Source organism: Drosophila ficusphila, unplaced genomic scaffold, assembly GCF_018152265.1.
Source record: "Drosophila ficusphila isolate 14025-0441.05 unplaced genomic scaffold, ASM1815226v1 contig_414, whole genome shotgun sequence".
Classification (NCBI taxonomy): domain Eukaryota; kingdom Metazoa; phylum Arthropoda; class Insecta; order Diptera; family Drosophilidae; genus Drosophila; species Drosophila ficusphila.
In genome coordinates this window covers 14,872,797-14,900,452 of record NW_025064328.1, presented here as the reverse complement: position 1 = coordinate 14,900,452, position 27,656 = coordinate 14,872,797, and the positions used below count along the sequence as shown (strand labels likewise).

Genomic DNA, 27,656 nt, shown 5'->3' with positions numbered 1-27,656 from the left:
AAGGTCCTTGTAGTGTGACCGAAGCCTTGAATATGAAAAATAAATGTTTAGTCTTTTAACTGTGTCGAAAATACTGCATTTTTATGTTTTTACATTTATGTAATTATATATTCTCATCACTTATTCCAAAACCAGTTACCAAATTTTAAGTACTTATTTATTTAAGTTTTAATTCCAGAATCGGTTGTTCGTTTTCAGATGTTTCGATAAATATCGAAGAGCTATCGTGTAACGACCCCTAATAAACTGGTCACTCTTCATGCAGCCTGACCGTGCACCAGAGCAAAACTTTGTTCATATCTATGTAGAGTAATGTATTCATTATATACAAATATACATGTTGAAAACAGCGAGATATTAAATCGAGAAAAACATTTTAAATTAATATAAAAACAAACTAAGGAGCTTGGTCTTCAAAATAAAAGTGGCAGACGTAACTAACCGAGAATCTCAAAACCGAACACCAATAAAAATAACCTTCCAATCGTGCATATAGAAATACACCCATATGTATAAAATAACAATTATCAAGAACCTGTGTTATTAATTCTTTCATCTAAAAAGCATAACCGCCGGCTGAATGTAATGTGCGTAAGATTGTTTATCACCAAAACTAACTACAGAAAAACCTGCTTGTAACTTGTGCAAAGAAAAAAATCTTGACAGTTTATGTGCACAATTAAATTAATTAGTTTTTGATATAATGTCTGGTGATCCCATTTGTTTTGATAAATTATTTCCACGCCGATTAAGGACTGAGTTACCCTCTTTAAGGCTAAAAATCCGTCCCGGTTACAGTTTTAGTATGTACTTGGGTATATGAGTATGTAACGTGCATACATGTGTGGCTTATAAAAGGAAAATTAAGTTTAAATGTTCTTTAAACGTTGTAGTTGTAAGAGCACTATCGTTCAATTACTATATGGGAAATCTGTTGGCAAACCCCTGCAGTTACGAACAGTTTTATAAATGCCTTCTAGAGGCTAGCAACATTTACACCTGTTTGTATGTAATTACATATAAACAGCGGCATTTGATAAGTGTCAGCATCCAAGTTTTAAATTTATTCATGCCAACTAAAGACGATCCCTAAGTACCAATGTAATAGCCAATATCTGAGGTAAGGAGATTTAGTTTATTACAAGGCCACCGGCTCCAAAAATGTATTAATTGATTGTGCTACAGTTGTTGCGTATATACTGCTTATTGTATTCCCCTTCTTGATTACCCCAAATCTCATATTAAGGATTTGTTACTCGATAAAAAAATTAATAATTAAAACAAATAATAAAAGCAAGCAAATCTAATCAATGTCCTCCTTTTTTACAGGGATACATCAGAAGCCAATATGGAAGAATCAAATCCCAATTACGATGTTAACCAAAGACTACAGAAGCCAGAGGGTTGGCCCATCGTCAACGAGTTTCATCCCTCAATGATGTATCCGGAGGACCCGAGACGGTACTTCCACAATCCCTCCACAGAGCCACAGCCAGAACTGCATGCCGGCATACCGGTACCAGGACCAGTACCAGTACCAGTACCAGTACCCATACCTATACCCATACCCACAGCCATCGCCGGAGCCGTCGAATTACCAACTAAAATGCCAGAATACTGCCCGGAAATGAGCCAGCATGTGGAGCCCGACCGGGTAATAAATCCCCTGGTCGAGGTGCCCAAGAACACAGTACCTAATGCCCACAAGCGGAAAAACTCCGGGGCAGACGACCAGGCTGCAAACAAAAAGATCAGCCTGACGGCCGCCGAGGAGAAGAAAAACAGTCATCTGCGGAAGAACATCCGCGATGTGATGAACGAAAACAACCTAGACACCACCACCCTGGCTGCGCAGCGAGAGGAGTCCGAGCGCTTGGCTCGCGTTGCTGGTCAACAGAAGTCAATGCGTGAGATCCAGAAGCAGGTTGTGCACAAGCAGTTCTTCCGCATTCTCCAGCTGGACGAGAGCGAGGGCATAGAGAGCTGTGCGGTGGCCAACCCCCCGAGAATCCCCACATCCCTTCCGTGGACTTTCCTGAGGAGGAAATCGCGTCGGACACATTCGACGAGTCGAACAGCAGTAGCCTCAGCGGCGGCAGCATTGAGGACGTGCTGCACAAGGAGGCCAGCGTGCAGCAGCCCAGCGAGGTGGTCACAATCGATGACAGTTCCGACGACGACTGCATCCTCCTGTCCGAGGAGGAGGCGGAAGACGAGGACGAGGACTTGAATGAGTCGGACGATGCCACCAACAGCGGCATGCATGTGAAGGACGCGTACAATGTCCCCGACGAGAACGGTCAGGTGGTGGTCAACATAGCGCACCCCGAGGGCGAGGAGACCCTATACCTGGCTCCACAGATCGCAAAGGTGATAAAGCCGCACCAAATCGGGGGCGTGCGCTTCCTGTACGACAACATAATCGAGTCCACGCGGAGGTACAACAAGTCGAGCGGCTTCGGCTGCATCCTTGCCCACTCTATGGGTCTGGGCAAGACACTGCAGGTCGTTTCGTTCTGTGATATTTTCCTGAGACACACCTCGGCCAAGACGGTGCTGTGCGTAATGCCCATAAACACGCTGCAGAACTGGCTGAGTGAGTTCAACATGTGGGTGCCGCGCTATTCCGCAGATGGTAATGTGCGGGCCCGCAACTTCGACATCTACGTGCTGAACGACCAGCAGAAGACTCTGACGGCCCGGGCAAAGGTGATCCTCAACTGGGTGCACGAGGGCGGCGTGCTGCTCATTGGCTACGAGCTGTTCCGCCTGCTGGCACTCAAGCTGGTCAAGACGCGCAAGCGGAAGGGCAGCGTCATCCGACCCGACGGAATGGATTCGAGCAGCGATCTCATGAATCTGGTGTTCGAAGCCTTAGTGAAGCCGGGGCCGGACCTGGTAATCTGCGACGAGGGACACCGCATTAAGAACTCGCATGCCGGCATCTCGCTGGCACTGAAGCAGATCCGGACACGGCGCCGCATTGTGCTGACAGGCTACCCTCTGCAAAACAACCTGCTCGAGTACTGGTGCATGGTAGACTTTGTGCGGCCAAACTACCTGGGCACTCGCACAGAGTTCTGCAACATGTTCGAGCGGCCCATCCAGAACGGCCAGTGTGTGGACTCCACTCCGGACGACATCAAGCTGATGCGCTACCGAGCGCACGTGCTGCACTCTCTGCTGCTGGGATTCGTACAGCGGCGCTCGCACACGGTGCTCCAGCTGACGCTTCCCCAGAAGTACGAATACGTCATTCTGGCCAAAATGACCGCCTTCCAGCGCAAACTCTACGACACCTTCATGACCGACGTGGTGCGCACGAAAGCCTTTCCTAATCCGCTGAAGGCCTTCGCCGTTTGCTGCAAGATCTGGAACCATCCGGATGTTCTGTATAACTTTCTGAAAAAATGTGAGACTGATTTAGATTTAGAAATCGACGAGGAGGTGTCCAAGGTCGTTCCCACCCCGACGGTCGAGCCCAGTCCAGAAAATTCCTTGAGTGTGGCTTCGCCACTGTTCGAGAAGAAAATCAATGGATCCGGCGAAACGGTCAATAGTATTGATAGCTTGCCCAAAGCCGAACAACCAAACTTATTTAATATGCCTGCAACATCGGATTTGAATGCTAAATATTTAAACAAGAGGTAGGGTTTTCGCTTCTTCACTTTGTCATTTTTATATTTACTTATAATACTTACAGCCCTAGTTTCTATGACGAAAAGCCAGAGCCACTTAATTATGGAACTTTCGGCAGCGAGGGAAAAAATAACTACTGGATGGAATCCAGTATTCTTCCAAAGCCGGGATGCGTAGAAGTCATAAAGCAAACAGACACAAACATGTCGAACAACTTTGAAAGTATTACGGGATCTTCAGAAATCGTCGATCTGGACACAAACGAAATAAAAACTGTCGAGACGACAATACAAACGCCGTGCTCCAACAATCAAATAGAAAATGAGTGCAGTTCGAGCAAAGCAAGTGAATGGAGTGCCCCGGGCATTAAAAACGTTAGTGGCGTTGCCGCCGAGCCGTTTAAAAAGTTGCTAAAGAGTAAGCAGCGAAACGATGAATTTTCATGCTCGTGGGCCGTTGACTTAATGAAGAACTATGTGTCGGGCCTAATATCAAATTCGCCGAAAATGGAAATTTTCTTTTGCATCTTGAAGGAGAGCCTGCAGTTAGGGGATCGTATTTTGCTGTTTAGCCAAAGTTTATTAACCTTAAACCTACTTGAAGTGTATCTAAAGTCTAGTTATGTCCCTGGAAGCAATCAACTTTGGTCAAAAAACAACTCTTATTTTCGTAAGTATGCCAACCGATTAGATAACACTCTGTCAAATCGAATTTCTTTGTTTCAGGTTTGGATGGTTCTACTTCTTCGCAGGAAAGGGAAAGGCTAGTCAATGAATTCAATGCAAATTGTAATGTTAAGCTTTTTTAATATCTACAAGAGCCGGCTCGCTGGGAATCAACCTTACTGGAGCAAACCGCGTCATAATATTCGACGCTAGTTGGAATCCCTGTCACGATACACAAGCTGTGTATCGGATTTATAGGTAAAGAAGTTTTAAATTAATTGAATCGCCAGGACATTTACTTAAATGCTGTCCGCCATTTTCAGATATGGACAGACAAAGCCCTGTTTCGTGTACAGAATTGTAATGGACAAGTGTCTGGAGAAAAAGATATACGATAGGCAAATCAAAAAGCAGGGAATGTCTGATCGAATTGTCGATGAATGCAATCCTGAGGCACATCTTTCAATGAAGGACATTACCAATCTCTGCCACGACTATGACTCCGACGAAGAAACTGGAGACGAATTGAACAAGACGGCAGACGAATTGAGTAAGCCAAGCTCGCCATCGGAGAACGGCATTAAGAAGGAAGACGAAACTAATTTGTCGTCAGATGAGCCAAAAAAATCGGAAGAAGGGCAAAATAAACCAGCAGACGATCAAACTGAGCATCAAACACTAAATGGGGCTTCTCAATCACCAATTAAGAATGAAAAAGATGATGTTCGGGAGAATATTGTTCATGCCGACTCAATAATTAACACCATTCTCGAATTGCACAGACACTGTGTGACAAAGGAACCATTCTTGCACGAAAGTTTGTTGGTTGATCAAAAGGACAGAAAGCTATCCCAAGCTGAAAAAAGACAAGCTCATCGAAGCTACGAATTGGAAAAGAAAGCCGCCGTCAACCAGCGATTTACATATACTCCTGCTAAAATGCACTATAAGGTCGTAAATAACGATGGAACTGTAATTACAAAACCAATGAATCAAGTAGGTACTAATGTAAAAAAATTAACAAAATCTTACACTTTTATTTGATACGTTTAGCAAATTAAGACCAATACGTCCTCTTCTACTGGCGGACGTTCAACTCGTTGGATTCCCGCTGACGTTTGGCAAAGACAGGGAATGACTGCCCAAGAAATGACGCTACCACTTGGTAAATTAACTTTTTTCAATACCAAACATTTTACTGATCAACTGTCTTTTAGACGTTGTTATTCCCACAAATTCGGCCGATAAAGCCAATATAATTTTGAAGGCAGGCCAACGTGTAATGGTCCTGAAGTCGGCTAAAGGTATTTACATGCAGTTGGATAGCGGGAAGATCATTGCTATAAGGACTACAGCAAAAACTGAACCAGAAAAACCAACAAATAAGGATGACGTGATCGACATTACTTCCGATTGCGACACTGACACGGCAAAGCCGCAAACTCCGGAAGAAGGTACGGGTGTCAGTTTTGGAAAAAAACGTACTTGATACATATTTTATATGATTTCAGATGTAAAAGATCTTACAGCTGATGACGAACCACACTTAGTGAAAAACAGGGAATGCTCACCAGCAACCACTAGCCGGCCAGAGATTTCAGCCAAGGATCGAAAGTCGACGGAGAACATGCTAAATTTTAAGCCGCAAACGCAACCAAATAGTACTTTAACCATACCGTCAAATCAGCATCAGCTGCCATGCGATTTGAATTACCCACAGCAATCGCAGCAACAGCAAACTCAGCCGCAGTCGCACCAACAACCGCAGCAGCAAGCACCGCCACAGCAACCGCCGCAGCAGCAAGCCTCACAGGCGTACAAACACCAGAATCACCTGCCGAATGCTGGCGAGGGCTACAACAATGCCAACAGTATTCAGCCCAATGCGACACTACCACCGCATCCTGGAGCTCCAAGTGGAGAAGCGGCGACTTCAGCGGACAATTCGTACTTTCAGTCCAAGCCTTTCCAGCACACATATCCCCCCCAGTACTACGATTACTATGACAATAAGCACAAGGCCGCACCGCCTGCTTCCAGCTACCACATCAATAACTACACCTCGTACGGCAATCTGAACTTCGCCCCGTATCACTCGAATCTGCATCCTCCGGCAGCTTACATCGGTGCTCCGTCGTCATACGTCAACTCAAACGTCTTCCCGCGACAGCATTGGAGTTCGGTTGTAAACTCACCAGCGTCAAACGAAGCTATTCGGCAGCCATCGTACATTGGTAGTAATTACCCCATCAACGAATGGTCGTCCCAATAGCGAGTGTAAATAGCCTAGGTCCATATCTCCGTGTCCAGTTGAGGGCTTGAAACTGTTTACTGTGTTGTTTTGTTCGTGCTCAATTTTAAACGATGCTTTCTGTATAAAATAGTATTTGAACAGTTTGTTTTTAATCGCTTAGTTTACATTTTTTATGTATTAAAAAAGGGCCTAAAATGTTGACTTGTTAGGCGGAGCTTTAGCCGTTTCGCAAGTTATAAACGCCTAAGAAGCAAACTGTCTTATTAAAGCATTATCATTATACTAGACAATTAATGAGATCGCATAACTGATCGAAAAACCACACGCAATGCTTCCTATACTTATTAAACTTCAATTTTACCCATAAAGTTCTTAAGGCTTGTCAATCTGAATCATTTGGAAGGCTTATTTATTAAGGTGTTACCTTGACTGGACAAAAGAGCTCGGCCTTTATTCCTTATCATTATTTTCATGTAATTTATTTATTATCTTATCATAGTAAATTCTTTTTTAAAGCATAATTACGATAAGTTATTAGTTTCCATTCAGAAAATACAAACAAAATCTAAATAAATATTCATAGGTCGTAATATACTGTTTAAGCAATCGTTCAACCCAATTGTATTTAATTTAAAAGCCCATGAATAGAACAACTCATACGGAATAACATTCGAAATTGGTCTCCCTTTCGGACAAAGGTAGCAATACCCCGAAAAGGAAACTAGAAAACATTGACATTAGCCTAGATAATAGCACATTCGAAATAATAAAAAGCTTTGATTAAACAATGTTAGGTCTAAGCAATAAAGAAAAAGTATTAAACAACCGAATCGCTTCTGGCTTCTAATTATTTGAAAAGTTAGGCGATCGGATTGAATTGTTAAATTGACGTATTATATATTTATTTACAGCACACATTAATATACAAATCATACTCAATACAGTAACATATAAAATGTGCGCATCTATTATCTGCGAATAGAACCGTTGAGAGGTAAGTAGGGGGAATACGTGGGGTACATCGGGTTGGAGGGCGTGCCCCGCTGTAGCACGCAGGCATCCTGGTACTGCGATGGCATGTTCATCATCTGCATCGGGATCTGCGAGTTGGGGTACTCGCTTCCCGAGCTGTAGCTTCCAGTAGGCGGGGACTGCTGCGGTGACATGCGGTAGCTGTTGATAGCTCCGTAGGGAGCCATCAAGTTGGGACTGATGTGCACGTTGGCCCGTTGGTTGTTGCCGCTGCTCATGGACGTCGAGGTGTGCTGCACCGGGGCGGAGGGGGTGTTGCGGGTGTTCCGGCTCGCGTTCTGCGCCGACGCGATCGGCGGGATGTTCATGTTGCCCGGATAGTACTTGTACTGCAGAGGCGTCACCTGCGTCTGCAGCATGTTGGGCGGGGTGGAGATGTTCCTGTTCTGCATCAGCAGGTGCGGCGGGGGGGTCATCGAGTTCGGTGGAATGGGGTGATGCGGCGAGGGAGCGAGGTTCACCTGGGCTCCAGGCGACGTGTTGCACGGCTGGCTCTCCAGGCAATTGGTCAGCTGCTGCAGCTTGGCAATGCTGCACCCCGCCAGGGAGGCAGCGGCTCCTGCGCTGTTGGTCGACGTTATCGACTCCTGCCCAGCCTGCCGCTGGTCGTTGTTGCCCGCCGACGGCGGTCCGCCCAGGGAACTGGATACCGGCACCCGCGGCACGTTCTCCGCAGCGGGCATGTTATTCTGCAAGTAGAAGTTGTTGACGGCGCACGCCGATGACGGCTGATCGATGCGCTGGTGGCTATTGGCCAACGAGTGCACGGAGCTGTTGAGCGACATCCTTTGCTGGATGCCCACAATGTCGTAGTTCGAGGGATTGGCCGAAAAATTCTGGCTGATTTGCGGAATGGGCACATAGTCGATTGGCTGCATGTTCTGCTGGTGTCCGTGCTGTGAGAACTGCAGGTTGTGCAGGGAGTCGTGGTGCGACTTTGATATATTGGCCGCGGCCCCGCCCTGGGGAATCTGATGATGAGTATTCGTTGTGGTTGTCGCGGGCGCCGCGTTCTTGGCGTCCCGTTGCTGAGTCGTGTTTCCGCTTCGAATTTGCTTGGGCGTGGTGGCTCTGTGCGAAGGTGTTGGAGAGCTGACCGCGATTTCCGCCTGAAAATGAGAGTGCCCATGAATTATTACACAATTATCAAGGAATTCGATTTGGGTATATTACCTGGGCATTCAGTTTCCTATTCTGATGCTGGTGCTGCGGATTGCTGAGGAGATTGATGTTCGACGAGCCCTCCGGCGCCATATTAATGTTCAGATTGTTTTGCTGCTGCATGTGCGAGTTTTGGATGGACATGTGCATGGGCGTGGTCACGGGCTGGTTCTGCATGGAGCAGTCGGAGAACTGCCTGTGCGGCTGGTGCATATGGACGTTCGGCGAAGCTGCGATTTCTTGCGCCCCATGGGCGATGGCAGAGCCAATATTGGCCGGCGACTCCATGTTAATCTGGGCATTGATCCCGCAATCGTAGTGCTGCATGGTCGCATTCGTCGAGGACTCAGTGTTGTATACTAGATTGGGGTTTACGTCGGACTGGCCGCCGCCCACTTGGAGATTAGCATGCTGTGCGGAAGCGTGAATGTTGGGGTGGCCAATCTTATTAAGCTTTCCCTCGCGGGAAATGACTGAAGCCGCGTTGACACCGTGCTCCACCTTCTGCTTGGCGGGCACAGCTCCTGACTGGGCGTTCACTGGATTGGGCATCAGAACTGTCGCTTCGCTCGGGTTTGCCTTGCTCTGTCGTGGCACTGGATTCTGGACATTGGCCAGGGCCTTCATCTGCTGCGCCTGCTTTTGCTGCGTGACGCACTTCTGGTTGTAAATGGCCGCCTGGTTGTTGCCCGCATACTCGTTGCACTGCTGGACGTGCACCTCCTCGCGGGCAGAGCTGACCACGTTCGACACACTAGACACCACCTTGGAGTGTTCCTCCTTCTTGCCGCTGTTCTTGCGCTCCACCTTGTGCTTCTCCTTGGTCTGGTGCATCTGGTGATGGGCGTGCTGCATGGCCAAATTGGCGGATTGGTAAAGGTTTTGCGTGAAATTGTGCGTATAGGCCATGGTGGTGGCCAGGTCCTTGTGGAACTGCTTTTGGCCCTTTTGCGAGGCGGCGTCCAGGTGCGAGAGGTTGTAGCCGTAGTAGTCCCACTGCCAATACTGTGAGCCGTGGTAGTTCGGCATCTGGTTGAGTGGGAACTGGGAGGGAATCGAGTTCTGCAGCTGGGCGTGCTCGTTGCCCTTCAGCTGGATTTTGTCTCGGATGGGAATGGGAGCGGAGGGTGCCCTTGCAATTGACTTCTCCTCCTCCTTGACCTGCACTAGATGCTGGTCGGACTTGATTACTTCCTTTTCAGCAACAGCTGCCACCTTGCTGGGCTCGTATTTCTTTTCCACGCTGTTAATCTCCGGCTTCACAACAGTTGCCTCCGACACTGTTCTCCTTATTGCCTTTTCCTTGACATCAACGTTTTCCTTGGCCACTGGCAGCTCTAATTTTTCCGGTGCGATCTTTTCCTTTACCGGCTGTGCTTGTAGTTGCTCCACAGCGGAGCAAGCATCTGCGCGGTTAACAAGTGGATTCGACACAGGGACTTCCACTTTCTTCACTCTTTCCGTTTCTGGCGGTTTTGGTAATGCCTCACTTGGCTGAGCGATCACGGTGTCCTTGTCCTTTTCCTTCGGAACAGAAGGGGCAGGCGCCTCAGGCACTGATTTCTGCACTGGCAGCACTGTAGGTGGAGCCGGGGATTTTTTCAAATAGTTCACATCCAGCTCCATTTTTTTTCCTCCACGGGGTTGTTAGCGTTCTCGGTACTCCCAGGAACCTTGACCTGCTCCACGGGCTGGGCAGCCACTACAACAGGTTCCGCTTTTTCGGGACTCTTGGGCTTTTGTTCCGGCACTTCAAGCGGCTTGACCTCCTTTGTTTCGACCTCTTTGGATGTCTCCTTTACCTGCGGAGTGTTAACCACTGGCTTATCCTGCGCACTAAATTTTACATCTTCAGTATTGTACGAAGTAACATCGGAGGAGAATAAGGTCTTCTTGGTTTTCTTAGCCACTGCATCGAGCACTTGTTCGCTTACACTGCTGGCTTCGCTCTCGGTCTTTGCCGAATCCTGGCTTTTCTCTGAAATCTCAGTTTTCGTCAACTGCACCAATTCTTTAGTGGTTTTCTTGGCTGGACTTAGTAAAGAAACATCACCAGGATCCGAAGTGGTATTCCCATTAAATTGAGATTCCTCTGTTCTTTTTCCATTGGACTGTTTGCCCCTTAATTTGGGTACGATGTTAACCGGTTTGTCGACGTGCTCCTTTTCCAGAACACTTTTGTTTATCTCCTTGGCAGCAGTTTCTTCCAACTTGGGTTCACCGTCGGGTAAACAAACTTCCGATTGACTCTGTACCGGAGGATTTTGGTCGCTTGAAAAAGCATTGCTCTCCAATGGTCGGTCGAAATGTTTCCGTTTGTTGGTGGGGGAATTATGTCGTTGCGTTTGGCTAATCGCTGAGCCCTTTTAGTGAGATGCTCCGACAGTTCTTTAGCAGATTTAGAGTCAGATGAGTCGGACTGCTCACCAAGCGACTGATCCTCAAGGTGCGGCTGTGGTGCAGACACCTTGAGTTTTTTTGCCTCATTCGGAGCCGATTTAAGGAACTCTTCCGGGCACGCACGTTTTCTGTGGTGTTCTCTATCTTCCTGCAGCTTTTCTAAGCTAGGCCCCCTATTCCTTGCTTGAACCTCTTGACTGTCCTGATGCATCTTCGGGGCAGTGGGCACACTTTGCTTTACGACCACTTTATTATCTTCATTCGTTTCCTTCAAATCGGATTTCTTCTCAATTTGGTTGTTCAAATATTCGCGATTCGAAATCGGCTTGATTATGTTGGGCACTTTCGAAACCGACAGCAAAGGGCTCCATCTCAAACAGTCCGCTTCGATGATTATTCGAGTCTTACTGTTGGTCATTTTATTATGATGGGCAACCACTTTCTTCCAGTCAATCTTCACGTTAATCTGATACCTTATGTCGCCGTCATTTTTCCGTAGCTTTATAAAGTTCAGTAACTCGAAGGCCAGGGCAATATCGGATATAGCTAGACCAGTTTTAATGGCTATATCCTTAAAGGTGATCTTTGTATGGTTGCGATATTTGTACAAGTACTCCAACACAACGGATTTCCAGTAGGAAAAGTACGAGAGACGACCTAAATCCGATAGCGGTTTTTCTGGGGTTCCCAACTGTCCCTCTTCGCGGCTCAACAAGTAACTGAAGTCGATTAGAAACCGTCCGTATCCTTGCCTCTGGTACTGCGGCATCGTTAGAATGCACGACACGTTGTACTTTTGAGTGCAGTGCTTTTCTTTTGAGAAGTAACCAACCAAATGGCACCCACTTTGATCATTTTTGGTCAAAATATAGAAAAGAAACGGTTCCACGTCGTAGTAAAGAGTTTTGTGGTCAAGAAAGAACTTGGCCAGCAGACACAAGTTCTGGCAATAGATCTTGTTAACATTGCCATCCACCTCGAACACCGATATGTTTCCTTGTCTGAATATTTCAGTGCCAGGCGGCTGCTTCCAAATGCACTTGTTCTGATGCCTGTCCAGCACAGAGCGACTCTTTGTGTACTTTAGGCAGAACTCACACAAAAACAGTTTCATTAACCTGGCGTACTCCTGCGGAAATGGGCTGGAGTACCAGGTTTCAATGTCCCACTTTCCAATTTGGATTGACTTGGGACTCTGGGTGTTCTGTCCGGGTTTTATATTTAAGTCATTTACTTGCTCGACGTGATTGTTGGACATTTGAACGACGGCCTTGTGCAGAACCTCTTGGTACAGTTCCACATCCGTAGCTGTTACTCCAGGCGGCAGCGGCTGGTTTTCGAAAGGATTGGCGCGCTTTGTGTTTTCCCCGGGCGAATCTTCATCGTTGTTTGTTTCTGCTTTGCCATCGGCTTCGCTGTGGGTTTCTCTGCATCGTTCAATCTCTTCCATGAGCTGAACCTTCATTACAGTCTCCTCTGTTAAATACGGAATGTCGTCTTCGCACTTTTCGTACGACTTGCCCACTTCAAGGGGCATGCTCTTCAGGGGAATAATCTTTTTCTTTTGGCCATTTACGGTCGACCGTCTTATGGTCATTCCGACTATGGGCGTGGAACTTTTGTCAGGTGTAGAAGAAGCTACTGGCGTGCTCTTTTGCGTCCGATTGGCAGCTGGCGACGTCGCGAACGCGTTCCCTGCTGGCTTGGTGTACGCAATGCTCTTGGCACTGGTGTTGTTTTTTGATTTAACAAATATGTCAATTGGGTTTTTTGCCACGGCTGCGAAGCCCCAGTTTTCACTTGCCACCTCACTGTTGTGAGGCGAGCTTAAACCTTCGCCGGTGTTAAGTTTAGAGCAGCTCTCCTTCTCGTTCTCAAAGATCTTTCCCTTTAGAGTACTGCGATCCGTGTCATAATCCTCCTCGTCGTTTTCGTCATCGCATTCGGAACTGTCGCTGGAACTTTCGCTAGAGTCCGAGTCAGAGCTCGATGAAGTACACGAATCCGAGGATGTGCTCTCGTCCTGGTCGTTGTCGTCGCCATTTCTGTTCCTGTCGTCGTCCTCATCGTCGTCATCTTCACTTTCGCTCGACGAACTTGTCGATGAAAGGTCCGAAAAGGTTCGCTTCCGCGTTTCCTGGCTAGCCAAGTAGCCTCCCTGTAATACATGCGACCTCTTTTGCTTGCCGGGGAACTCGAACTGATCTCCGCTGTGATTCAGTTTTCTCGAATTCAAACTGGCGGCAATTTTTCGCCTCTGACCATTGCCGTCATTGTAAACGCAAAGTTTCGAGGTCGATGGACTGTCTATGTGGCCCTCTTTTTTGATGTTTTGCCGCTTATTGGAGCCATATTTGTCAGAGGTGGTCATCCTGAAATAATAAGTTTTGGCTTAAAATGGGTGGACGAGTTTAAAAGAAAACTAACAGTACCTCTCATTGCCAATCTCCATTTTTACTCTTGCATTGTCCCTTTTCAGCAATTTAGGGTTGTCAATGCTTTGCTTGGAGCATGTTTTACACCTGTGAACAAATTGCCAGTTATAAAGTCCGGAAAAAATCTTAAATTTAATGTGGCTTTACCTGTATGGATGCTTGGGCTTCTTGTCTGGAATTGTGTCGAGACATGTTAAATGAAAGTGGTCTTTACACACGAAACACTGCAACAGGCAAGGTCCTCGGTTTCGCATCTTGCAGACGGCGCAGTCGGCGCAGTTCTGGCAATCCCAATTAGTGCCCTTGGTAACGAGCATGTAAAGCAGCACGTAGGATTGGGACTTACATCTGCCGGCAATATTGGCGCAGGTAGTGTGCAGAGAAATGCCGCACTGTTTGCAAGAGCTCAGGGGTTCTGGGATGCCGTTGAGATTCTTCTGCGAGTTGCCCGAGCAGTGGGTGCAACTCTCCTCGCCTTTTATGACCACGTCTGAAGCAGGCGCACATTTTCGCGGCGTTGTAAGGGATTTACCCTTCTTGTATAGTTTTCCCTCCTGTATCAAAAAGCCGGCATCCACAGCCTTCTTAATGGACGCCTTGATAACGGCCTTAAAATCTACATTGGGCGACAGATCAATGCAGTTGAACTTTTGGATGTAGTTCTCTATGCTCTTAATCGTGGACCCTTCGCATTCGCCCAAATCGTGGACTGCCTTGGCCACTAGCTTGTACAGATTGGTGTTCTTGTCTACTTTAATGCGCCGCTTGGCCATTGGAGCCTTGTAGGAGTGGAGTCCCTTGTTGTAGACTTTAATAACTGCTCCCGACTCGACTGCCTTCTCTAGTTTCTCGGCCACAATGTCCTCATGAAATTTGTGATGGGTTCCGATCGCTTGACAAATCCTCTGCACTGAGGGCCTTTGTTTTTGGGACCTGATCTTCGATATGGCCTCGAGGATCCACTGCTTCCAGGTGTCCATGCTTATATCGTGAGCCGACTCCCTCATCATGGCTTACTAGAAGGCATTCAAAATTAATTTTTTTGGATTTATGTTATTCTTCAAAACCAAACTTAAAAACGTGGATTGTTAAGTATAGCAGCACTAGTTATTACCGAATATTACTAAAACCGATATCTCGAGTAACACACACACATTTTAATATTGTTTGAGGATAAATGCATCCTATAGATGCGTTGAAAAGCACGTACGTATCTTTGATCGACAAGATAGCTTGACCCGCATTGTATTATTTGTCCGAAACACTATTTTTCTTAGTACACTCAAGCAGGAATACGAATTTACTGGTCGCCTTTCTTTTTCCCTTTGCACATATTCAGTTCCGGCAACTGCAGTGTATTCAGTTTGCGCTTTCAGCTTTAATAATTTGTAACCATGGCTTTCACACTATTCGATCACACAGTTCCGCTACAACTATCCCATTTTTTATGTACGTATCCACCTAACAAAAACTATTCTACGGCATACACACATATTTAGATACATAAGCAAGCCAGTATGCTCGTATGTACATACTTTTATTATTTCAGTTATGATGAAAGTAAGCACGAATGTATTTCGAACTGCGAGTTTGTCTCAACCCTTCATTAGTAACTCTACGATTAACGCGTCTGAAGACATTTATTATCTTGAAAACAATAACAAATTGTAATTTTGCAATGAAGTTCGATTCCCGAGTATTAGAAGGCTTTAAAGGGGCCCATCTACACTTTGCCACAACAAAAATGCGGCTATTTCGCAAGGCGGCAACTTTGGAATGACGGAATGAAACGATACTCCAACCCATTTAAATGAACAATTAAATAAATAAATAAGCAGTAATAGTGATTTTAGGAATCTTTAAATAATTTTATTAAATATTGTTAGATTTCATTAATATGAAACCTAGATTACGATATAAAGTTACAAACACTGACCCTTGAAGTTAATTATTTCCAGCTTAGCATTTTGACCAGGTGACGATTACACTCTTGTACAAAGTATATTTAAATTAAGGTAAAATTTAAGCAAACAGTTTTAACGTTTCAAGTCCATTTCTTTTATGTGCCCCAGTATGACCGTTCATGATGTTAAAATCTAGAAAGAATAATCAGTATTTTTGACAATATTTTTAGGCTCCCAAACATATCGATAGTGTTTTTCAACAATGTAAAAATCTATATTCTGTTACGCATTTCTGTTAGTCAACAGCTAGCTGAAAGCGCCTCCAGTGGACGAAAAAGCAATCTTCTACGGATTATTGTTCGGCTTTTTGCACTGTTTTGGATAAATATGATTTAGTCCGAGTAAAATAGAATCAAAATGGAATACGAATCTTCCGAAATTAGTGGTAATACTATTAGTTCAGTGACATATAAATCAAGAAGCGTGCAATTGTGTTATTTGTTGTTTGTTGACCATTTGTTTCTCGCACTTGTCAAATATACATACATATGCATATAAACAATTATTTATTTATATCTGTGCGGAAGAATAAGCGAACAAACAGACAAGTACTTACGCTTAGATACATGTGTATGGATTTATGCTTAATATACACCCTGCACGGGGGGTCGGCCAATACATATGTACTACCTCACATACATATTTGAAAAATCGAAACGGCCTGGATATGCTTTGTTAATAATGGTTACCAATACGAATAGAAAGGCCACTATGATTTATTAAATAAGTTTTTTGTTTTATAGTCTGTTGAAGTCTATTTCAGAAGAGGCTCTGTTTCAATCGCATTCAATTGTCGGTTATTTTCTCCCCTTATTTGTTAGCAAAGTACATATATGTATAAGACTGCAAGCCTGTGTTTCCACACGTTTCGGTTTCAGTCTCCATGATAACCCGCCCGTTCGAGCTGATTTTGTGCCCCCCGAGCCACATTTTTGAGATGGAAGGAGCCAGGTGATTACGACGTCAGTGGGTGCGGCATTTTAATGGGGCTTGCAAATATTGGCGATGACGGTCTACTTTTTCGGGTATTACAACAATTGACAATCTTGGCCAAAGTAGGACATGTCTCTTTTGCTAGATAACTTCTTGTTAAGAACTAAATATTTAAAAGTTGTCTGTTTACCTTCAGCTGTTTTCAAACCACCCATTTTGTTTCAGATATAACCACAGGAAGCTGCAGGAAAAGGCTTACATTTCTGAAATATATTTTAAGTGATACCACAAACGATCAAAAATGGGCAGCCGAATTCGGCGAAGACACGGAAGGACATCAGTTTTCACTGGACTATTTGTTGGACACCTTCATCGTTCTCTACGACGAGTGCAGCAACTCCTCCCTGCGCAGAGAAAAAGGGGTCTCAGACTTCCTCAAACTATGTAACTATGATTAAATTCTTTGAGCTTCTTATTTTGAACCTCACTTTTCTTTAAGCCAAACCCTTCGTGCACATTGTGCGAAAACTTCGACTGAGCCGCGATGATTTTGACATACTTAAAATTATCGGGCGGGGTGCCTTTGGAGAGGTTTGCGTGGTTCAGATGATATCCACCGAAAAGGTGTATGCTATGAAGATCCTGAACAAGTGGGAGATGCTAAAGAGGGCTGAAACGGCCTGCTTTCGTGAGGAGCGGGATGTCCTGGTGTTCGGGGACCGTCAGTGGATCACCAACTTGCACTACGCCTTTCAAGACAATATTAACCTGGTAAGTACATACTTCATTTAGTAGTTTCTCCGTTAAAATTCATGGGATTTCCCGTTTTAGTATCTAGTAATGGACTATTACTGCGGCGGCGACCTTCTGACGCTCCTTAGTAAATTCGAGGATAAGCTTCCCGAGGATATGGCGAAATTCTACATAACAGAGATGATTTTAGCCATCAACAGTATTCACCAGATTAGATACGTGCATAGGGATATTAAGCCTGATAATGTGCTTCTTGACAAACGTGGTCATGTGCGGCTGGCAGACTTTGGATCCTGCCTTCGATTGGACAAGGATGGCACCGTGCAATCAAATGTGGCTGTTGGCACACCCGACTACATTTCTCCGGAAATATTGCGGGCCATGGAGGATGGAAAGGGGCGCTACGGAACGGAGTGCGATTGGTGGTCTCTCGGAGTGTGCATGTACGAAATGTTGTACGGGGAGACGCCCTTCTACGCAGAGAGTTTGGTGGAGACCTACGGCAAGATTATGAATCATCAAAACTGCTTTAACTTACCGTCACAAGAAACCATTAACTACAAAGTATCGGAAACGTCGCAGGCCTTGCTCTGCAAACTGATATGTATACCCGAGAATCGGCTCGGCCAAAATGGCATTCAAGACTTTATGGATCACCCCTGGTTCGTAGGAATTGATTGGAAAAACATAAGACAGGGGCCCGCTCCGTATGTGCCGGAAGTGTCGAGTCCCACGGATACCTCCAACTTTGATGTGGACGACAATGACGTCCGGTTAACGGACTCCATTCCTCCGTCGGCCAATCCCGCCTTTTCCGGCTTTCATTTACCATTCATAGGATTCACCTTTTCGCTTAGCAGCAGCTCCGCCTTGGACTCAAAGAAGCACCAGAGCTCTGGATTCGGAGACGACACTTTGGACACCATAAGCAGTCCGCAGCAGGCCATCCTTCCGGGCAACAACTCGGAGGCGTCAGTGGACTCAGTTCAAGAAAAGCAGGTCAAGGCCCTAAACGAGCAGCTAGCAGCTATAAAACAGGAAAAGATCGAGTTAACGAAGCAACACAACGAAATTTTTGAGAGGCTCAAGTCTCAGGAGGCGGAACTCCAGGACGCAGTTTCCCAGCGAAACATCGCTATGATGGAGTACTCGGAGGTCACTGAGAAACTCTCGGAACTGCGCAATCAGAAGCAGAAGCTTTCGCGGCAGGTGAGGGACAAGGAGGAGGAACTCGATGGAGCCATGCAGAAGAACGACAGTCTGCGGAATGAGCTGCGCAAATCAGACAAAACTCGGCGCGAGTTGGAGCTGCACATCGAGGACGCCGTCATTGAGGCCGCCAAAGAAAAGAAGCTAAGGGAGCACGCGGAGGACTGCTGCAGGCAGCTGCAGATGGAGTTGCGAAAGGGATCCTCGAGCGTGGAGACCACCCTGCCCCTGAGTATTTCATCGGAGATGTCCTCGTACGAGATCGAAAGACTGGAGCTGCAGTTCTCGGAGAAATTGAGTCACCAGCAGACGCGCCACAACATGGAGATGGAAGCACTGCGTGAACAGTTTAGCGAGTTGGAGAACACCAACTTGGAGCTCAAGAATGAGCTACAGCAAACACAGGATAGGCTGAAGTTCACCCAGTTGGAATCAATTACTGATTCCGCCGAGACATTGTTGGAACTGAAGAAGCAGCACGACTTAGAAAAGTCGTCCTGGATCGAGGAAAAGCAGAGGCTGAGCTCCGAGGTGAATCTTAAATCGAAGAGCCTGAAGGAACTCCAGGCCGAGGACGACGAGATCTTTAAGGAGCTGCGCATGAAGCGGGAGGCCATAACATTGTGGGAGCGACAAATGGCAGAGATCATTCAGTGGGTTTCGGATGAGAAGGATGCGCGTGGCTACCTCCAGGCACTGGCCACCAAAATGACGGAGGAGTTGGAGTACTTAAAGCACGTCGGAACATTCAACAACAACGGTGTGGACAATAAAAATTGGCGGAACCGTCGCTCCCAGAAGCTTGACAAGATGGAGCTGCTCAACCTGCAAAGTGCGTTGCAAAGGGAGATCCAGGCAAAGGCCATGATATCGGACGAGCTGAGTCAGACCAGATCGGACCTAATTTCCACGCAGAAGGAGGTGCGGGACTACAAAAAACGATATGATTCCATTTTGCACGACTTTCAGAAAAAGGAGACCGAGCTGCGGGATTTGCAGAAGGGAGGCTTGGAATACTCGGAGTCGTTCCTGAGCAAATCAAGCCATCACGGTTTGAGCAGCGCGTTCTTCCGCGACATGTCGAAGAACTCCGAGATCATAGACTCTGCCGAGAGTTATGGCAACGAGTCCGGCGACAATTTCACGCCCAACTTCTTCCAGTCCGGCAATTCGGGCATGCTCTTTAACTACGAGCCAAAGTATGCAGGCAAGAACAGTAAGGACAGCTCGGCCGTGAAGGAAGTATCGGTCAGCGATTTGTCGCGAGAGGAGAGCGACCTGCTGGTCAAGGAATCTCAGAAGAAAGTGCCCGGCAACACGGCGATCCATCAGTTCCTGGTGCGTACCTTCAGCAGCCCGACAAAGTGCAATCACTGCACCTCCCTGATGGTGGGACTTACGCGGCAGGGAGTTGTTTGCGAAATCTGCGGATTCGCCTGTCACACGATTTGCTGCCAGAAGGTTCCCACCACGTGCCCCGTGCCCATGGATCAGACAAAGCGGCCACTGGGAATCGATCCCACCAGGGGAATCGGCACCGCATACGAGGGCTACGTCAAGGTCCCCAAATCGGGTGTGATCAAACGCGGTTGGATTCGTCAGTTTGTGGTCGTATGCGACTTCAAGTTGTTCCTTTACGACATTTCACCCGATCGGTGTGCATTGCCCAGTGTGAGTGTCTCCCAAGTGCTGGATATGCGGGATCCAGAATTCTCTGTGGGAAGTGTGCGGGAAAGCGACGTCATTCATGCCGCCAAGAAAGATGTGCCATGTATTTTCAAGGTAGGCTAACTGAAATTATTATGTTTAAAACCTTATTTTAAATATTTTTGCGTTCCAGATAAAAACCGCCCTTATTGACGGCGGACTGTCGTTAAACACCCTTATGCTCGCCGACAACGAGTCGGAAAAGTCCAAGTGGGTTATTGCCCTGGGCGAACTACATCGAATATTGAAAAGAAACAGCTTACCAAATACTGCTATATTTAAAGTTAATGAGATTTTGGACAATACCCTGTCATTAATACGTAACGCATTGTGTTCTGTCATCATATACCCAAATCAGATTTTGCTGGGAACAGAAGATGGCCTGTTCTACATAAATTTAGACCAGTACGGTAAGTGAATATATATTTTTAATATTTGTAGCCAGTATGAAAAGTGCAACTTACTTGTATTGCAGAAATCGCTCGTATTGGAGAAAGCAAGAAGATTCTTCAGCTATGGTACATTGAAGAGGAGCAGATTCTCGTTATTCTGTGCGGAAAACAACGTAATCTGCGTCTGTTACCCATCAGAGCATTAGAGGCTAGTGATGTTGAGTGGATCAAAGTAGTCGAATCGAAAAACTGCATATCTGCTTGCACCGGAATTATCCGCCGTTTCCCCAACATTGTTTATTCCTTTATCATCGCGCTTAAGCGACCCAATAACCACACACAAATCGTAGTTTACGAGATAAACAGAACGCGCACAAGACACCAGAAGACTTGCGAATTTACCATTGGCTATATGGCCCAGCATCTGCAGATCCTGTCTGATATGCGATTAGTTGTAGCTCATCAAAGTGGATTTACCGCCTACTTCTTAAGAGGAGAAGCCACTGCAATGTGTTAGTAGTGAAGTGATTTCAGTGATTTCGTAATCTTGAGTTCTTTTTCTATAGCGTTGGTACACCCGGAAAACCAGCTATGTGCGTTCTTGAACTATTCTGGAGTCGATGCAGTGAGGGTGATTGAAATTCTTTGTCCGAGTGGTGGCAACTTCGGAGAGTACTTACTGGTCTTCCAAACTCTGGCCATTTACGTGGATCTGCAGGGCCGAAAGTCACGAGACAGGGAAATAATGTACCCGGCCTTTCCAACGTATATAAGTAAGTATGGCGCAAATTCTTAGTGACTCGCTTTGTTCAATTGCTTTGTGTATACTTCTAGCATTTTGTGATGGTCATTTGTTGGTGTTCTCGGATACACATTTGGATATCTTCAACACTCAGACTGCTGAATGGGTACAATCGATTGGTCTGAAGCAATCACTCCCCCTCAACAATCTGGGAAATGTGGTGTTGGCTTCAGTAAATGACACCCCGTTAATTGTTTACCTATCCAATATTCACACGAGTAAGTAGGACCCGAGTTGTTTAAGACAGTTTTACAAAGTTCTTTTGTTTCTTACAGAGGGCCTTCTGCAATATCGCGATGGAAATCGAAAAGGACTTCCGAGTATAAAGCGCAGATTTTCCATTAGAGAGATTAACAAAACCATCAAAAGGTTGGGATTTACTTAAAAAACCAGCGCAACAAATCCATAACCGCCTTGTATTCTTGTAGTGATCGTAGATCAAAGATGATATCTGCGCCAACAAATTTCAATCACATTTCTCATATGGGGCCGGGCGATGGCATTCAAAATCAACGACTCCTAGACTTACCAACCACTCTCGAAACAGCCGATCAAGCCAGCAGTCCAATAATACATTCGTTGAGTTCCATACCCCAAACTAGAAAATCAAATTTTCTAGATCAAGGCAAGCTAAATTTTAGTGCACGACCGTGTCTCGTGTAATCAATTATATTTAATTTTATTTACTTTCAGTGGATGCAAACTCTGACGACTATGGCAATGATAATATAATCTCTAGAACCCCCAGTCCAATGGCATCGTCCTTTATGGACGGCTTGAGCAATAACGATTAGTTTCAGTCAAATCTCTACATATGTAGTTTACTCGATTTTTTAAGATAACTGTTTGTAATAAACATATTTAATTTCTCGAATATCAATCCTCTGAGTTTTAATTCGATGGCCAAGTGTACGTTTAAATCATCAAATAAACCGGCCCATTTTATATTCCTTGAGTAGGTCTGTTTTATTTGTATACATACTTAGTTGCATGATAAATACATACATTAAAAATCTTTGATTTGTACACAGAAAAATCTTCAATATTTATAATTTCCTTAATCCATATCCTAGCGTAACCTACTTCTTTGATTTTTTCTTCTTCTTCAAAATCTTGCTCTTTTTCTTGCTTTTTAGTTCCTTGCGTTTTTCACTTCTCAAGGACTCGGTTGACGAATATTTAGATTGTTTCTTCAGTTTCTTATCTTTTTGCTTCCTATGTTCCAGGCTGTTGTCCGAGGACACAGCCTCATTTTGTATCGTGTTATCATATTTTACAACTAAACTGCTCGACGAACTGTTGTCGACGAACTTCCTGAACGGGTTGTCGGGTCGACAGGGCTTGGGAGCAGCTGCCACAGCAGTAACGGAAGACACCACTCGGCTTTCGCTGGACTTCGCGTTCCTTCGGTCCCCCCTACGTTCCGAGTCTTCGCTATTGATTTGATCATATTTGGCGAGCTTGGGGTCGGAACGCTCTTTATATTGACGCCGTCCGTGCTTGTCGTCCTCCGGTGTATTCCGCTTGTAAGAACGCTCCTGTCTTTTGTCGGATCCCGTGTTCCTGTCCCGAGACCTGTTGTCCCTTTTCCGGCTGCCATGCCGATCGCTTCTGCCCCGGTTTGCATCGTCGTCGGAGCTCTTTGTTGTCGCTTCCCTTCGCCGGGCTTTCGACCTGTCCGGGGAACGGCTTCTTTCACTCCGAACCTTGATGCCCAGCCTCTCCTTGACCGACCTGCTGCTGGTACGCCGTGGTGAAGGCGTGCGATCCTTGTCGTTTCTGATTACAGAACGTTCCTTGCTGTTGCCCTTGGAGTTGATGATAACTTGAAACTCCACCGGCCTTATGGCGTTTATAGCCTTCGCAAATATTGCATTTTCGGCTTTTCGCAGCACATCCGATGTTATCTCGGACTGGTCATCCAAAGCCGCTCCAGATTTTTTGGAAGAGTCTTCCAAGCCTAAGTTGTTCTCCTCCAGTTCCCATTTAGACAAATTGATGGAATTAGCCTCGCTGCGTTTGCTTCTCGGACCAAGTTTGTCGTCAGTGACAAAATCCCCACTTAAGTGCTCATGGCTCTTTTTGGGATTAAGGTTTTCAGAAGTGTTGTGGGCGGGGGATATTGCAGCTGATTCAATTTCAAAGTTAGAACTTGCCTTCGGAGACAACAAGACCCTATAGTTTGTATCATTTACCAGTGATCTGTTGTTTATATCTGAATCAGATCGATTCACCGAGGAACTCTTTTTCTGACGTTCACTCTTTTCCTTCTTAGCCCGCTTGTCCTTCTTACTTTTCTTTCGTTCAGCCTTGTCCTTCTTCTTTTTTTGCGCTCCTTTGATAAAGGACTTTTTGCCTTGTTTTCCTTTCCTACATTGGCCCCCAAATCCGAATCGTTAATGGCAGGCTGCGGTGCAACTACTCTAGCCTTAGCCTCAAGACAATCATCGTGGGCCCTTTCCGGCGTTTTCGGTGAGCACTCGCGCTCTCGCAACTGAACAGCCGTCATTTTCGGAGTGGTGATCTTCGCCGGCGGCGTCAAGCTTCTGAAGTTGCCGTCGATCGCCTTGGAGTCCTTGCTCTTGCTGCGGGACCTGTGGCGTTTACGAGGCGCCTCTTCGTGTCTGCCATCCTCACTCTTCTTTAAGCTTCCGCCCTTGCTGCCGCTACTATGTAATACTTCTGAGCTGGCTTGGTGCTTGTTCTTATAGCCTTCGTCATCCGTCAGCTGCAACGGTTCGAATCCGGGCGGAGGAGGCTCAACTGGGTCTGGTTTTGGAGCAAACCTCGGCTTGTCTCTGTAATCACTCTTATAGGCCGGCTTAGGAGACGCAGAGCGGCGATGACTGGATCTAAACAGAATGAAAAACACCAAGCCGATTTAAAAATTGTGTTTGTATGTTTAAATCACTGAAAACTACCTTTTGCCTCTGCTGCCTGGTGATCTGGAGCCATCGCTGGTCTGGCGACTAGAACGAGGATGTCGCATATGCCGCTCATAGCTATATTCTCTCTTTCTTTCCCGGGACCGCGGTCTCTTGTCCTTGAGGCTGTCCCTGGGGCCATCCTTTTCGTACATGGGAGACTTGAAGCGGTGCCGCTGCCTGTCAGGAGACCTCGACCTGTGGTGATCTGAACTACGAAATCGATCTACCTTCTTCCGCTCCTTCTCCTTCATGATGCGATTGAAGGCCTCCAGCGGGTCGTCAATCAGACTGTAAATGTATTTGCATGATAATACATTCCTTGCCATTGCCCACGCTAGACTTACCCGGAACCGACCTTGGCCGCTACGCCCTGATATATCGAGGCTAAATTTGGGGACTGAAAGGGTTGTGACATATTCATATTCATACTTCCGCCTGAAGTTCCGTACGGCGTACGCATTGGGTGTACGGATTGGTTTTGGTACGGCACATAGCTGCAATTTTAGAAGTTAATTACAATTCAAAAAGCTTAACGTTGATTGTAAGCAATACTGTTTTAATGAAGAATATTTCAATTAACCAATGATCAACAAAGCGTAAAGGCTCGCTAGCCTAAAGCTTAAAATACTCTTAACTTAGTGTGTCTGGCCTCAGTTAAAACTTAAAAATTATGAGATCGGGCAGGACCGGCTGCTTAAGGATTCATGAAGAGCCTCGGATTTCCAGTGGCTTGGACACTCAATCCACACGGTGGCGTGATCCGCAGGGTTGTTATAGAAACCTACCTTAAAGGAGGCCTCTGTCCCATGTTGTTATACCCGTTGTTGTAGGGCGGCATGTGGTGACTCATCATGTGCATCGGAGGCGGACCCCGTTGCATTTGCATGTACGGTGGCTTATAGGCACTCGATCGGCGAGCCTCCTCCGATTCCCCAATCATGTGTCCCGGATAGCTGGGCACTGTACCAATGGGCGTGGGCAGGAGACTTCGTTCCTTGTGGCCAGTCTCCGACTTTGATGACACGTGATGCTTGTGATCTCGTTCCAAATCGTAATCCGGTCCTTCTCGTCGGTGAGAGGATTCACTCGTCTTTTGGGAATAAGTCGGAGATCTCTGAATTCATAGTATTCAAATAAATTCAAATAAGTAATTTTACAAATCGAACCATAAATCGAAAAGATTTGTCTCACCTTGCTTGGAACTGACGTAGAATCTGCAGAAAATGGGGGCATTTTGATGGTTATGTTATCTTCATAGTCTGAGTCAAATTTATCTTTCTCCTTTTGTGATGGCTCTACGTTTGGTGGAGGTTCTGGGGACTCTGATTTCGGCAGATTGTTGCCATTAGTTCCCGATTCTTCCTGTTTTTCGTTTGTTTCCTCTTTCTCTTCGGGTTCCTCTTCGGCGATCACCGGCTTTTCCTCGACATCCTTTTCAACAAGAGGTTTATCCTCATTTTTCACAGCAGCTGAAGAAGAAGAGTTGATGGATTGTGTTTGACATCGAACTATTTTTTTAATACTTTACCTGATTTAATCGCACTTATTTTGTATCCAGTCTCGTTTTTGAAGGCATTAACAGAATTCCTCAAAAATCGATTAGGAATCAAAGAGCCAGGTGAGCAGTTTTTCTCTTTGCAATCGGGACACTCGCTATCCTCAGACTCCAGTAGCGAAGTGCGAACACAGTCGTCGCAAAAGGAACTTCCACAGCAGGGTATCATGACTGCATCTACGAATAGGTCGCGGCAAATTCCGCATATTAGATCCTCAGGAATTTCCTGGTTTTGTACAGCAGGCAGAACGAAATCGGAGGATTCGTTCTCTGAAGTTTCAGGCTTGTCCCTAAAAGACCGCGGAATTCCAGTGTTTCTTTTGACCTCCTGCTGATCCTTTCCCAAAATAAAGGGGCAGTTTTTTATCCAGTGACCGCTCTTTTTGCATTTGTTGCATCGGTAGGATGCTGGGACTTCACCCACTTGAGATTGCCCCTTAATGCGGTGGTACCTGCACGGATTGACATGCGATATAAAAGGTCGTTGCACGTTTCAAGTTACTTACGTCTTGGGATCATAGTCAACCGTGCTTTGCATCATCATGGCTTGGATTTTGTCCTCCTCGCTTCCTTGCATTTTGGACAAATCCATGTTGAAGTTGTCCTGCTTGGTTGGCGCCGCTGCAAAGGCATTATCTGCTGCCGGTGGCTCCCAACCTTTCTTTGTGGGGTGGGCAATTGGAATGCGCGAAATAATCAAGGTGGTGTTTTTCGGAATAAGTACTCCATCATCCTTATATTCTGCGAAAAAGTACATCAATTTTTATACAGATAAAATGCTGGGTTACGACGCACAAACCTTCTTTACTCTGAGCATTTGTGATTTGAAGATCAAAGTCGATTACTTTTCCCAGTCGCTTCTGCTGCACAATCTCTCTTTTCAAGTCACCAACGGAAATGTGAAGTCCATCAAACGTTATTGTATCAAAATTGAGGGTACTCTTGAATTTATAGTGTACCGACATAGTTAAATAAAGATGAATTCTGCGGTGTAGAAATCAAACATGATTATCTTTTAGTGTCCAAGGCAATTTGGTTATCAGAGTCAACACAGGTAGACCCAGAATACACTCCATAAATATCTTAATAAACAAACAGATAGACCAGTTTACATAACGAAGGGCTTGAGGTTTTAGGGAACTGCTGGAATTAAAACCACCATTAAACATTGCCTTATAAAAAATAATTTCAACTTTAAAGTGCGAAGGTCTTTACAACATACACATATTTTGACCGAACTTCGGTATAAATACTTGGTAATAAAAGCCATTGGCTTCTACCAATTTAGCTTAAACATGAAGGTCTTCTAGATTAGTTTCACTTTATTTGATTCACGCACAATTATGCCAACATAAGAATTTATATATGTACACACGAAAAATCGTTTAATTGCAAAAGCAATCCGCCAATTTATTTCCTAACGTCATAACAATAATTTCATATAGGCACTTTTTCTAGCAAAGTGACGCGTTGCACTAATTTTGCAATTATGTTAACAGCATAAATTGCATGTGCATAAAAATACACACTCGATAACATACATATGTACACATAGGTTTTGACCCAAAATAATGACTAGTTCTGTTTTTAACTAGATTTAAACTGTATTCAAGGTGGCAGGACAGCGAACATCACATGAACTGTTTACTACCGGCAAGCAATGAGCACAAAAATAGCAATTACTTACACTACTTCGCAAGCACATAAAAACTCCGACAATTTTATTTTTTCCAATGGCTAGAGATGTGTGCATGCCGCAAATGTCCTAGAGACGTGTAAAGCGGCGTGTTCAAAAGCAATCGATAAAGCGATGTTTTGAAATCGACTA

General features: G+C 45.5%; 4 protein-coding genes across 4 annotated transcripts; 2 read left to right on the top strand and 2 right to left on the bottom strand.

Moving 5' to 3' along the window:
* The first annotated feature begins 283 nt into the window (after positions 1 to 283).
* Positions 284 to 7,388, top strand: LOC108090795 (helicase ARIP4). Its single transcript, XM_017189642.2, is given in 10 exon segments — positions 284 to 587; positions 1,330 to 2,011; positions 2,014 to 3,647; positions 3,704 to 4,308; positions 4,365 to 4,436; positions 4,439 to 4,562; positions 4,628 to 5,300; positions 5,358 to 5,469; positions 5,522 to 5,758; positions 5,816 to 7,388. Coding segments are annotated over 10 exon segments (4,902 nt in total). The 5' UTR covers positions 284 to 585; the 3' UTR covers positions 6,577 to 7,388.
* A 52-nt stretch (positions 7,389 to 7,440) lies between these two features.
* Positions 7,441 to 15,093, bottom strand: LOC108090793 (histone acetyltransferase KAT6A). The gene is given in 7 exon segments (XM_017189640.2): positions 7,441 to 8,699; positions 8,764 to 10,382; positions 10,385 to 11,077; positions 11,080 to 13,523; positions 13,584 to 13,673; positions 13,734 to 14,602; positions 14,701 to 15,093. Coding segments are annotated over 6 exon segments (6,882 nt in total). The 5' UTR covers positions 14,597 to 14,602; positions 14,701 to 15,093; the 3' UTR covers positions 7,441 to 7,526.
* A 689-nt stretch (positions 15,094 to 15,782) lies between these two features.
* LOC108090794 (serine/threonine-protein kinase Genghis Khan) lies at positions 15,783 to 22,226 on the top strand. The gene is made up of 11 exons (XM_017189641.2): positions 15,783 to 15,935; positions 16,709 to 16,927; positions 16,983 to 17,254; positions 17,315 to 20,227; positions 20,286 to 20,562; positions 20,628 to 21,056; positions 21,111 to 21,317; positions 21,379 to 21,564; positions 21,622 to 21,715; positions 21,775 to 21,971; positions 22,040 to 22,226. Exons 1-11 carry the CDS (start codon positions 15,908 to 15,910, stop codon positions 22,138 to 22,140), a joined length of 4,923 nt encoding a protein of 1,640 aa, XP_017045130.1. The 5' UTR covers positions 15,783 to 15,907; the 3' UTR covers positions 22,141 to 22,226.
* A 60-nt stretch (positions 22,227 to 22,286) lies between these two features.
* On the bottom strand, positions 22,287 to 27,608 carry LOC108090796 (E3 ubiquitin-protein ligase RBBP6). Its single transcript, XM_017189644.2, is given in 10 exon segments — positions 22,287 to 23,666; positions 23,669 to 24,198; positions 24,268 to 24,561; positions 24,618 to 24,767; positions 25,059 to 25,387; positions 25,465 to 25,742; positions 25,802 to 26,280; positions 26,335 to 26,569; positions 26,628 to 26,812; positions 27,516 to 27,608. Coding segments are annotated over 9 exon segments (3,702 nt in total). The 5' UTR covers positions 26,794 to 26,812; positions 27,516 to 27,608; the 3' UTR covers positions 22,287 to 22,425.
* Positions 27,609 to 27,656: the final 48 nt, after the last annotated feature.